The sequence below is a fragment of the Antechinus flavipes genome, chromosome 6 (genome assembly GCF_016432865.1).
Source record: "Antechinus flavipes isolate AdamAnt ecotype Samford, QLD, Australia chromosome 6, AdamAnt_v2, whole genome shotgun sequence".
In the NCBI taxonomy this organism is placed as follows: Eukaryota; Metazoa; Chordata; class Mammalia; order Dasyuromorphia; family Dasyuridae; genus Antechinus; species Antechinus flavipes.
In genome coordinates, this window is record NC_067403.1 from 87,174,821 (window position 1) to 87,188,570 (window position 13,750).

The window sequence follows — 13,750 nt, forward strand, 5'->3', positions numbered from 1 at the left end:
ATAGGTGAAAGAGGTAGAGAAATGTGACACAGGAGAAACAATATGAGTAAAGGGATAGTCAAGAAATAATGAGTGTCAAGGCTTTAGAACTCATAAAGGAGACTGATGGGAAAAGAGATAAGACTGAAGAAATAGATTATATGAGACAGTATTCTTGTATGTCATTGAAAGATAGCATTATCCTGCTTGCTCAAAATCTTGAGTGATTCTCCAAAGGACAAAAGTCCAAAACTGATGCTTTAGGAAAGGACTCCTTAATCTAGGGTCTATGAACTATATATATAACTATAATTATGTAGCCCATGGATTTTACGTTTCATTGTATATTTAAATCCTTATTCTAAAACTGGGAAAACATTTTTACAGTCAAAGGTTCTGATAAAAGCCTCATTTCTAAAATATATGGAGAATTGACTCTAATTTATAAGAAATCAAGTCATTCTCCAATTGATAAATGCTCAAAGGATATGAACAGACAATTCTCAGAAGAAGAAATTGAAACTATTTCTAGCCATATTAAAAGATGCTCCAAGTCATAATTAATCAGAGAAATGCAAATTAAGATAACTCTGAGATATCACTACACACCTGTCAGATTGGTTAGAATGACAGAGAAAGATAATGCGGAATCTTGGAGGGGATATGAAAAAAATGGGACACTGATACATTGTTGTGAATACATCCAGCCATTCTGGAGAGCAATTTGGAACTATGCTCAAAAAGTTATCAAACTGTGCATACCCTTTGATTCAGCAATGTTACTAGTGGGCTTATATCCCAAAGAGATTTTAAAGAAGGGAAAGGGACCTATATGAGCAAAAATGTTTATTGCAGCCCTTTTTGTAGTGGCCAGAAACTGGAAACTGAATGGATGCCCATCAATTGGAGAATGGCTGAATAAATTGTGATATATGATTTTTAATGGAATATTATTGTTCGGTAAGAAATGACCAACAGGATGATTTCAGAAAGGCCTGGAGAGACTTACATGAACTGATGCTGAGTGAAATGAGCAGGACCAGGAGATCATTATATACTTCAACAATAATACTATATGATGATCAATTCTGATGAACGTGGCCATCTTCAACAATGAATGAACCAAATCAGTTCCAACAGAGCAGTAATGAGCTACACCCAGCAAAAGAACTCTGGGAGATGACTATGAACCACTATATAGAATTCCCAATCTCTCTATTTTTATCTGCCTGCATTTTTTCTTTCCTTCACAGGCTAACTGTAGCCTATTTCAAAGTCTGATTCTTTTTGTGCAGCAAAGTAACTGTATGGACATGTAGACATATATTGTATTTAACATATACTTTAGCATATTTAACATGTATTGGTCTACCTGCCATCTAGGGGAGAGTGTGGGGGGAAGGAGGGGAAAAGTTGGGACAAAAGGTTTTGCAATTGTCAATGCTGAAAAATTCCCCATGCATATATCTTGTAAATAATTAAATTTTAAAATTTTAAATTAAATTTTTAAATTTTAATTTTAAATTAAAATTTTAAAAACCCTTATTCTAAGGAGGAGTTCACTTGATCAGATTACCAAAGCAATTCATAATATACATACACACACATTGAGTCCTGCTTTGTAAATATTAACCTAACATCCAAAATGCTGGTTAGATTAAGGGCTGTGATGTGGAAGGCGATGCTGATTAGAGGCAGGGAGATTAGTTAGGAAGCCAGACCAATAACCTAGATATAAAAGTGCTTATATCTGAATGAGTATATTGGCAAAGGGAAGAAAAAAGAGTTAGTGGGCAGAAGCATTCCAAAGAAAGAATCAATAGGGCTTGGTGAGTGATTGACTTTAAGAAGCTAAAGAGGGGAATGAATCAAAGATGGCTAGAAGGTTTCAAGCTTGGTTTACTGAGAGAATGGTAGTGTCTTCAAGAGAAGGAAAATTGAGAAGAAATCTGGCTTGGGAAAAAGATAACCAGTTTTCTTTTTGACAAATTCAGCTTGAGGTAACGAAAAAGACTGCTTTGCCACTTACAGTGAATCAGCATCTAATGAACAAGGGACTTTTCTTCATCCTAATAGAATGCTTGTAAGATAACATGACACAATGGATAGAGATAACAAACTTGCAATTAGGAAGACCTGGATTCAAATTCTGCTTCTGACATAAACTGGCTGTGGTACCATATAAATTCTCAATGCTCTAGGAAACTGTCTCTGAGATTATGAGCCAAAGAAATAGTAGTAATCCAAAGAAAAAAGGAGTGAGAAGAGGCTACCAAAATTGGCAGATTTCAAAAGGTCAAGGGGTGAAAGCTTCAAATTCATCCAGCCAGGTAAAATGTAGAAAATTCAATACAGTTTTAGTTGAGCTTAATTAACATATTGATACTCATTAGATCATGAAACAATGATAACCAAGGCCTAAGGAATTGGAAAACTATCACATCCAGTCTCCCTTTCTTCAAAGAAGGAATTTCATATTGCATGTATATAATCTACACCAAAGTGCTTACCATTTTAGAAGAGGGGAGAGAGTGGAAGAAAGACAAAAAAAAATGAAACTCATTTTTAAATGTTAAAAATTATCTTTATATGTAATTGGAAAAATAAAGTACTATTAAAAACAAACATTTATCATAGACTGTCAGATTCTTTGAACTAAAAAGAGTTGAATGATGACCATATATAAACAAATGGATTTATTCAACATAGGATCAATTGTACAATAGCTATATCAGCCTTAGTGGTAGGAAAAAGATATCAGAATCAAAGGATTATAGATTTAGACATAGAAGAGACCCTATAGATCAACCTCCCTCATTTAAAAATGATAGAATTAAGGTTAAGAGAGCTATAGTTTGTTTCCCAAGGTCAAAAAGCTAGCAAATAGCAAAGAGAATATAACCAAGTCCTTGACTATAATCCATTGTTCTTTTCACTACTTTATATAAAACTCAGATGCCAGTGCTTCTTCTGATACATCTGAGTTTTCTGATTATAGATAAGAAACTGAACCTCTCAATGTCCCCAAGAAATTCTCTAAGGCATTAAGTTATAGAGAATTTGCTCCTCTACTTTAGAGTAGTGAGTTTCCATTCCTTAAATCCCCTATACTCATGAAAAATCTTCGCCCCCTCCCCTAAAAATAAACTTGGACATTGAAAGAAAAAGGCATTGAATCCAAATGTGAGGTTTTTATGCATTTAAGGAGCTTTAATAAAAAGTGATACACGCAACTTAAATCAAAGCTATATCCCCTCCTTGCTTTCTAAAATAGCCCTGAATGCCTCGAGGTACTTTTCAGTGGATTCAGCATTCTGAGGTATCCAAATTACCTGCTCCTTCAGTGCATCCAGGGACTAATAAGACAAGGGTATGACTCAGCACCTTTGTGACACAGAAAGTGCCCAAATGTACCAATGGAAATGGCATTAACAGACTGATGATCACACCAGTTTAGGAGATTGTAGGGACAAGTGGGCAGGAGGGGCAATATACTGCAGAGATGTCTAAATATATGAATCTTAGAGTAATTTATTAGTTGCTGTACTTCTGAGTTTCATGAATATACTTGGACAATTTTGCCATAATTGTGTCCTTTTCAATAAAAGTTTTTGTCCCTAGAAATCAAAGAGACCCTAAAAAAAAATCTTGGAATTCATTAGTTTCTTATGTTCTTTTCATCCAGAGATGTTTAGAGAATATGAGCCAAAAAAAAAGAAAACTCAAGAAAAATATTGTTCTATATATAATCATCACTTCAGTTAAATCATTTAAACTTGTTGAAGTAATCCAATTTACTAAGCCTGCTAAGGGTTAATGATTGTTGAGGTTTATATCTACAGGAAAAAAACATTCAAATGACAATGGAAAGTAATCCACGAAAAAATGAAGGAGAAGGTACTACCATAACATCAGAAATCTAGAGCTGGAAAAGGACATTAGAAGTGATCAAGTCCCAATGATTCATTTTACAGATGTATAAATTGAGGTCAGAAAGATTAAATTATTTACTCAATGTCACACAATAAAATATCTGTGGTAGGATTTGAACTGATTACATATCCAGGGCCATATTCATATACCTAAAACCTCTCATGGTACAGTATTAGATTTTAGAAGGGACCTAAAATGTCATCTAATCCAACTCTACCATTTTATAAATGAGGTCAAATGCAGTTAAATGACCTACCTAAGATAAGAGACACATTCTAGATTTGAACTAAGATTTTCTGACTCTAGATTTATGTTTCTTCTCTATATGATGTTTCTTCTCTAATGCCCTTGTTAATTCTACCTCACCATTATTTCAAGTACTATCCAGTTAGAGTTATAAAGATACTTGAATGTTATTAATCTTTGGGCATTTGGGTAGTCCAGGGGATAGGGTGCAAGAACCAGATTCACAAAGACACATCTTCCTGAATTCAAATATGAGTTCAGACCCTTACTAACTGGCTCAAACACTTGAGCAAATCACTTAACACTGTTTGACTCAGTTTCCTCATCTTTAAAATGAGCTACAGAAGGAAATAACAATATCTTTACCAAGAAAATTCCAATGAGGTCACAAAGACTGAGACTAAAGCAACTGAAGAGCAACCAGAAATATTCATCTTTCAATAAATAAAAAAGAACTTCCTAGAACTTTTGATCGGGTATCTAAAATTTCTAGCTCTTCTATTAGACTAAAGTTTAAATGCAATTTAAACTCACAAATAATTCCTCAAAATGCTAACACTCATTCATTCAACTCTATCATGGTTAGAATAGTAACAATTCAAATATTTGTTGGCCCCAACTACTGACTTGTCATTAGCTTCTTACCTGAAGCAGAAAATCAAAAAGTGCCATCTTAGACCATTCATGATGATGTACTTCAGTACATCCCCATTCAGCTTTGGGTGCTCTACCATTTTGCCAACACTTCTGCTTGAGTAATTGTTGATAAGTACCCCAAGTGAGTGAAACGGAAGAATGACTTCCATTATATGTTGGAGACAGTGATGAATCCCAGAGAATCACAGGGCAGGGATGGCCATCTAAAAAAATAAACAAACAAAAAAATAAACAATATTAACATATCTTAGATTAATTACTTCTGAACTCTCTACTCCAATTTCCTCAACTGTAAAATGAAGAAGTTATTGAAAAAAAAAGTGTGTGTCCATCAATTGAGAAGTGGCAGATTATGATTATAAAAATGTAACTGGATATTGTTGTGCTACAAGAACTTATGAAAGCAACAGTTTCAAAGAAACTTGAACATGAGTGAACTGATGCCTAGAGAAGTGAGCTTGAACCAAGAGAATAAATAAAATTGTAAAAATCAACAACTTTGAAAGACTTAAAGAACTCTGATCAATGACCAATCAAGATTTCAAAGGACACATGATAGAATCATTCCACCCTCCACCTGATAGGGAAATATGATGGACTCAAGGTGGAGAATGAAACTTTTTTTTTTTATTATGGCCAATGTGGTGATTTATTTTGCTTGACATGACTCTGTATACTTGCTACAGGGGTTTCAGTTTTCTTTAATTTCAGTGAAGTAGAAGAAAGTAGAAGGAAGATTAAATTTATTTTTGTTCATTGAAAAAAATAATTAAAAATAAAAGCTTTATTTTCTAATATCTGGGATGGGGAAGGGAAAAGAGAATAATAGAAAATCACCTTGGTTTGTAAAAATTAAAAATAAAATGTTTGGGAAAAATAAAATCAGTTGAATGAATCAGACTAAGGGATTTTCAACATCCTTTTCAGCTTCAGTATTCTCTGAATCCAGAATTCTGTCAGACAATCTTCCCTGATAGAATCTTCAACACTGTTGGATTATTTGGGAATCATTTTTTACAAAGATATTTTATAGATGTGGTAGGAACTGGCTCCTAACCACCAATAACAACGTCCTCTGGTTAATGTGGTCTTATTCCACTTCTAAAAACAGTTACCACAGAAAAGGAAAAAACCCAGACATTTATAATTGTCTATTCAATGTCTGAGTAGAACTACTCTCCATTTGTAATAATAATAGCTGTCTGCTTTTTGGAGGCCACATTATGATGTCAGGAAAATAAAGATTTTTAGAAGTTACAAATAAAATTGTTTGGCTTTTCTAACTCTTCAATACAATCTGGAAAAAAATACAAGCAAACTCAGCAAAAATCCATTAAATTTCTATTACGTGTAAGATGCTGAACTAGATATTGGCTATAGAAAGCTGAAAAAACAACATAATCCCTGGCCTCAAAGAGCTTAGAATGGGCTGAATAAGACAAGGATACAAGTAGCTCAATACAAAATAGAATGTAATAGAGGCAAAGCTGAAATCTCAAATGCTTTAAGAAACTTGAGTGGGAAAGATCATTTTCAGTTAAGGGGATAAGGGAATCCTTCACAGATGAGGTAACAGTTGAGCTTGACTTTGAAGGATAAAAATAATTATCAGCATTTCAAGATGACACTAGTGTCCATTCCAGGAAAAGCTATAACTAGGAATTACAGCACCTGAGGAAAAAGGTAGTCAAATAGGACATGGGGACCTGGGGAGGTCACTCTTAGGGAAGGGAGGAAGGCAAGACTGGGCTGCACTAGGTCCTCCTTTTCCTTAAGCAGGACCCCTTCTTTACTAAAAGGAAGGCCAATGAAAACACTATGATGGTAATATCTTACTCTTACTCAGCGAAACTGTTCCCATTGCACTAATTATGTTGAGTTCTTTTGGACCAAACCTTCTGTGCATAGAGTTGACTGTTGTGATTGCATTCTTTCTTTAACTCTTTCCAAATGGAAGGAAAGTGAGAACCTCCAGTTCAACAGACTTATGTTTTTGTGCATTGTTATTTTCAAGTATATTTTAATAAAATTCTGTTTCAGATGGTAAATAAATACATAAAATAAAAATATATTATTCCATGAGTTGGAATTAACAGGATTTTAAAACAGAGGGGGGATAGTAGGGAAAAAGGAATCAAATATGAAGCTGAGGTTTTGAAACTGGATGCCTGAGGGCATTTTAGTGCTTTCCTCAGAAATAGAGGAATTGGGCAGAAGGAGGGAGCTCAAAGACTCCATTTTTTATGTGGTTAATTTGAAATGCCAACAGAACATCTATGTAAAGATGTTCAGAAGATAGCTAGAAATGCAGAAATAAAGGAACATTAATGGGATAAGAAATATTAAAATTTCTAAGTAGAAGTGTCACTTAAAGCCAAGGGAATGAAGGAGGTCATCAAAAGCAGAAAGCAGAAAGATAAGAGAAGATTCAGGTTAAAGTTTTGATGGCCCCAAGGGAAGAGCAAGGACATTTGATTTGTCTGAGATAAAATGCCCAAAGCAAAAAATATCGTCTCAGGAATGGATCACATTTCACACCTTGCATGAGAAATAAAATTTCCCCAAATGTCATTTCTTCTTAAGCATATGTCTAGACAGTGAAAATCTCTCACCCAAATTGCTATTTTTTCCCTTGCTAATGACTTTTGAGTGCTGAAACTTCTTTCCAATTCTAAACTAAATGAAGAAAATGGTCAACTAGACCACTCCACAAGCCAAAACTTAGAATACATATAAACTCTCTGGGCCTCAGTTTTCTTATCAGGAACATGAAGGAATTGAACCATATAAACTCTTAAGAGTTTTTGCAAGTTTTTGCAAGGTGCTAAGAAGACAGAAGCAGCATTGTAAAGATATAATAATGCATAAGGCTACCCACTCCTAACTTCTCCCATTCTGAACAAAATCACAGAGAGTGAGTGAGTCTAGGGTTGCACTTTTTATTCTGGAATATTAGGAAGAACCTTAAGAAGAATCTTTAGGAAGAACCAAAGGATACCCAAACACAGATTTAAAAAAAAAGGCTGTAAACATAATCTAGTCAGCTCAATCTTGACAGACTCAGAAAATAGGCAGATAACTGAAGCCTCAGAAATGATGATCGGAATGTCTTGACGTGTCATGGGAATTTTTAAAGTCCTTTTAAAATAACCTCAAGTGTTCCTGGTTCTTGCTCTTTAAAATTTCCCTCACTTGTCAGTGGCTTGGATTTCACCATCTCAATCATTCGCCTTAATGTGAAAGTTCTTATCTCAAGCCTTTAATACAGGAAACATTCTTCTTCTCTAACCACCCTCTAATTTGGTATTAGAGTGACCTCAATAATTTTAACAGCACAGACTCAATCATTCTAATCACCTCCTTTCCATTTGGGGCTCTTTTCTTCCTGCAGTTAGTCTAGAAATTAGGGGGAGTACAGATCACAGCCCTTGATAAAGGGGCTATGGAAATTCCTCCGTATTAAGGTAAAAGTGAGAAGAAATTGTGCCACCCAGTTTATTCATTCATATTCACTTAATCACAAAAGTCAGGAAGAGAAAAAGAACATGAGGCAAAATAGTCATTTTAAAAGCCCTATCTCTTTTTAACATAATGCACTCTTTTCCTTCACATTTCCATCTAATGTTTGACTTACTGAAGACCATGAAGGCATAATTCTTTCCTTCAGTGGGGGAAGGATAAAGGAAGATGGTTAAAACCTGTTATTTTATTCAAATAGGAAGTTCCTGGTATGGCAAACCCTTGGCATGGAGCAAGAATTGCCTGGGAAATTGAGAAAGAGAGATAGCCCGGCTGTGACCACACAGCTAGTTAGAAAAAAAGGACTTAAAAACAGGTTTTCTTGACTGAGATTTAGGGGAACCTACTATTCACCACACCATGCTACCTCTTCTAATTAGCATCTTACATATAGGAGAAAGGATAGAAAAATTGCATAGAGCTCTGGACTTGGAATCAGGAAAACTTAGATTCAAATCCACCTTCAGATACTTCCTCGCTCTGTAATTCTCAGTTTCCTCCAAAGTAAAATTAGGGTAACTATAGCACCTACAGCCCAGGATTGCTGTGAGGGTCAAATAAGGTAATGTATATAAAAGTTTTGCAAACCCAAAAGCACTATATTACTATGAGCTCATGAAATCATAGCTTTTGAGCTATTTTGTGGGGCCATATTGTCCTAGCTCTTTTGTTTAAGATAAAAAAACTGAAGCCCTGATAATATGATCTGGTTAAGGTAAGACAGTGGTTGAACTGAAATTCAAATTCATATCCTGTTCTAAGTTCAGTCATCTTTTCATTTTATTACTTCCAAAATGTTGCTCAAATACTTCCCTTATACATCCTCCTCGCAAAACAAATATTCAAGCAAAAGAGTCCCAAATAGTGGGAAAAAACATCTAAATACATGATCACACAGGTGACTATCATTTGAACAAAAATATTAGATGGAAGCAAAAAGAAGTAGATAAATTCTAAGTTGTCTTTTTTTTTTTGAAGAATAGCAAACTTGATGGTGACTAGGTGGAAGGGTAGGCTGGCCTTTCAATATTCTAAATCACTTCAATTTTAATTTTAGAGAAACTTTGGAGATGAGATGAGTTTTGTATCTGGCTCATTTGCCACCATGATTTAGACATATCTTTAGACAATGTTTTGTAGTCAAATTAATGATTTGAATCGCACCAAGCAATCCCACAATTATTTCAAAATTCCAATGTACTAATAAACAATGGGAAGAGGCATCTCAGTGGCCTTTCATCAAAAAAAAAAAAAAAAAAACTTTTTTTTTAATTCCAAAGATTCCAAAGTAATCAAAGAAAGTCAGAATATCACACAGAAAATAACACATTGACCTAGATGAAAAAGTTGCCTTTGTAATTTTTAGGAAATCATGATAAACAATAAGGAAACTATTATAATTACATATTAAATTCTAGAAAAAATATTCCCAATTTTTAACATAAGCACCTCCCTAAGCCACACACACACATACACACACACACAAACACACACACACTCTTGCAGAAGCTTCAGGTAAAGGTCTAAAATTTTTATTGTTGTTGATTTCTTTTTTCTCAATAATGTTTTTCCCCTGAGGGATTATCGGGGTTAAGATACTTGCCTAGGGTCACATAGCTAGGAAGAATCAAGTGTCTGAGGTCACATTTGAACTCAGATCCTCCTGACTTCAGAGCTGGTGCTTTATCATTGCACCACTTAGCTGCCCCTCAATAACGTTTTTTCCCTCAAATATTTGTAAAGATAGTTTTCAACATTCATTTTTGTAAGACTTTGTATCCCAATTTTTTCCCTCTCTCTTTTACTTCCTCCATCCCCAAGACAGCAAGCAATCTGATCTAGGTTAAACATGTGTAATCCTTTTAAACATATTTCCATAGTTGTCATATTGTGCAAGAAAAAATCAGACCAAAAGAGAGGGAAAAAAAAAACTATGAGAAAGAAAAGGCAAACAAACAAAAAAGGTGAAAATAATCTGCTTCCATATTCAGTCTTCATAGTTCTTTCTCCTGGATATGGATGGCATTTTCCATCTAAGGGCTCAAAATTAATATTCAGTTCCTCTCCATATCCATGCACATTTTTCAAGGAGCATTCAAATTCTTCTGATCATCTACTAAAAACATTCTCTGGCTAACCTTCTGGCAATAAATGTCTCGGAGGGAGGACATAGTACCCAAGGCAAATAAGTAATGAGTACCAGATGAAAATTGAGTTCCACATGGATCAATCCCATGTATATACTGCAACCCCTTAAGAGTTCCATTTAAATATGATGGCATAGTCTTTGTGGAACAATTTCTTTGTATCTCCACTTATATTACTTATTAGGTTAATGATGTTTTGTTTTGTTTTTTGGCAGATTTGGCTCCAAAGTCAAGTACTATAAGTACTGCTGATGAGAAAAAGTATAATTGTAGAAAGTTATTTTTGAAAGGAATGAACAGGACTTGGTTGGATTTGAGGGAGTATAGATACTATTTCTTAGTATCTTAGTAAAAAAAATAGTATCTATAAACAGAACACTGGTTCAGTCAACATAGACTGAACAATTCCAATAGGTTTTTCTCTTCTCACTCTGGCTTGTCAAAATGATGTACTGTTTTGCTCTCCAGAGATATGTTCATGGTGGGGAGATAGAATTCTAGTTGTCACAGTGCAGAAAAAGCAAACTTTATGGAATGAGAGAAGGTTCAAATAAACTAAAGCCTAGGATTATAACTCAAAGATTGAGACTTGCCAATATATCTTGCCTTTGTTTTCAGTCATATTCAATTCTTCATGATCCCATTTAGGACTTCTTAGCAGAGATACAGGAGCAGTTTGCTACTCCTCCTCCAGCTCATTTTACAAATGAAAAACAGGCAAACAAGATTAAGTGACTTGCCCAGGATCACACAGCTAGTAAGCATCTGAGGGCAGATTTGAACTTACAAAGAATCTGCCTCACTTTGGCTTACACTCTATCCATTGAACCCCCTAAATCCCTGTATATGTTGCCTAAGAAAGCCAAATACTTCTCCTGAATTTTTTCCTCTTCACAAGGATTTTAAGACAATTCTATGTAATAAAAAGCAAAAGAAGCAAATCCCCTTGAAGCAAATGAATATATGAATTATTAGTAGTGATAATTACAAAGTGCTTTACAACCATCATCTCAATTTTTCCTCACAACAATCTTAGATTATTATACTCATTTTCCAGATGAGGAAACTGAGGCAGAAAAAAGTTTAAGTGATTTACTGAGGGTCACATAACTAGGAAGTATTTGAATCTCAATTTCAGTTTGAGTCTTCGTGACTCCAGTCCAGTCCAGTGCTCTATCCAATGTACCATCTGCTACTTACAACAAGAAGCCTAGTTTTTCTATTGGGGGGAATATGCCATCAGAAATTTATACAAATATTATCATATGAATATCATTTGTAATTTTAAAAATTTGAAATAAACTTAATGTCTAATCATGGGACAAAGAGATAAGAAGAACATATAGAATGATATGATGAAAGCAAGATGAATAAATATGAAGAACATAAGGAAATGTGGAGAAATGTTTTCAGTGATGCAAAGCAGGGGGTACCAAATCCGTGTGTATGTGTGTGTGTGTGCATATAAAAAATGGAATAATGTATATATTTATATATATGGGGTATATATATATATATATAAAATTCTAAAGACAAACTCTTAAACTGCAATTCACAACCCAATTTGGGGTCTCATAATGGAATGTGGGGGTAATGAAATTATGATTTATAATCTGTAAATATTTGATTTGTATATCAATTTTATATAACTATATACACAGGGTAACATAAAATTTTCCTGGACTATATATATATATACACAGTAGAGGAGAAATCAATGAGAATAGACAAAGATCCTTACCAGAGACCTGGAGGAAATAAAAGTTATTTCAACAATTTATGGATTGAATTTCATTTACTTAAATTTAAATAAACAATTGCAAAGCAGACTTAGGCATGTTGATTCCCTATCCAGTAAAAGCTGGTAGTTTTATATTGCCTCTAATATTAAATGTAAACTCCCCCATTTAAGCTACAGTTTGAAATCTTGCACGGTCTTGTCCCAATCTATCTAGCTTAGGAGGCATTATTCTTCACCCTCCATTCTTCGATCCAGCCAAGGTGGCCTTCTCTCTGCTCCTGCAACATGATATTCCATCTCCTTTCTGTGTTTTTGCTTGTCCCTCATGCCTGCCTCCCACTCACATAGATTGGACAGAATCCCTCTGTTTCTATAAAACAGCTCAGGCACTATATTCCACATGAAATCATTTCTCATCCCTACAGTGCCCAACTATATTATATTTATTTCTATTTATTCTGTAAATTAGATATAAATGCCTTTATTGTCTATACCAGGACTTCATAAACTTTTTTCACTCATGACCCCTTTTTGTCCAAGACAGTTTTATGTCACCCTGTGTATATAATTATATAAAATAGATATACAAATCAAATATTTACAGATAATAAATCATAATTTCATTACCCCCACATTCCATTATGAGACCCCAAATTGGGTTGTGAATTGCAGTTTAAGAGCTATGCCTTTAGAACTTAAGCTCATCACTAGTAGAGACTGTTTTAATTTATTTTATTTTTAAATCTCAAATATCTGTCAGCAAATGCATAGCTAGATTGCTCAGTGGACAGAACACTGCATCTGGATTCAGGAAATCCTGAATTCAAATCCAGTTTCTGTCACTTACTAGATGTATGACCCTAGGCAAGTCATTTAATCGCTGCTTGCCTCAATTTCCTCATCTGTAAAATAAGGGATTATAATAGAGCTCCTCTCTCAAGTCTCTTGTAAGGATCAAACTAGATAATAATTGTAAGATACATGATATAGAATAGGTACTACGTAAATGTTAGCTCTTATTAGTATAAGAGCATAATAAATGTTTGATGATTGATGGACAGACTTTTGTGTTGTTCTTCTTGCTTTGAACTGTAGCAGGTAAGCAGCATAGTAGGCAGAATCCTAGACTTGAAGTTAAGAGAACCTGAATTCCAATTCTGTCTCTCAGTCATTTGCCAAGTCATCAAGTCTCTCTCAACTTCTTTCCTTACCTATAAAATGATTCTAATTCTAAATGTAGTTCTCAATGCAGAATCATTTGAATTTATCTTATTAAACAGCATCATACTAATATTTATTATTGTTTATAATAAATCATTTTAATTCACAAAGAATTGATGAGCTCAGTAGCATCTTTTGCCTGACTTGAACATCCATACCTCTTGTTTTAAACATTGGTTCCCAGATTATAGCCAATTTTAGGTGAATGCTCAGAATGTTGGATGTAACCAAGTATATCCAGTCTGCATTTCTCAGAGTAGACTCACTAAGAAGATATCCTAAGAACTTTTACAAGAAGCACTTTTAC

At 34.4% G+C, this 13,750-nt stretch overlaps 1 protein-coding gene across 2 annotated transcripts in view; it reads right to left on the reverse strand.

Moving 5' to 3' along the window:
- The window catches only part of GASK1B (golgi associated kinase 1B), a 50,029-nt gene that overhangs the window by 22,542 nt on the left and 13,737 nt on the right, over positions 1–13,750 (reverse strand). For both annotated transcript variants that reach the window (XM_051966999.1, XM_051967000.1), the window contains one exon: positions 4,804–5,018. In XM_051966999.1, the coding sequence (XP_051822959.1) occupies positions 4,804–5,018 (215 nt within the window). The remainder of the gene's footprint in view (positions 1–4,803; positions 5,019–13,750) is intronic.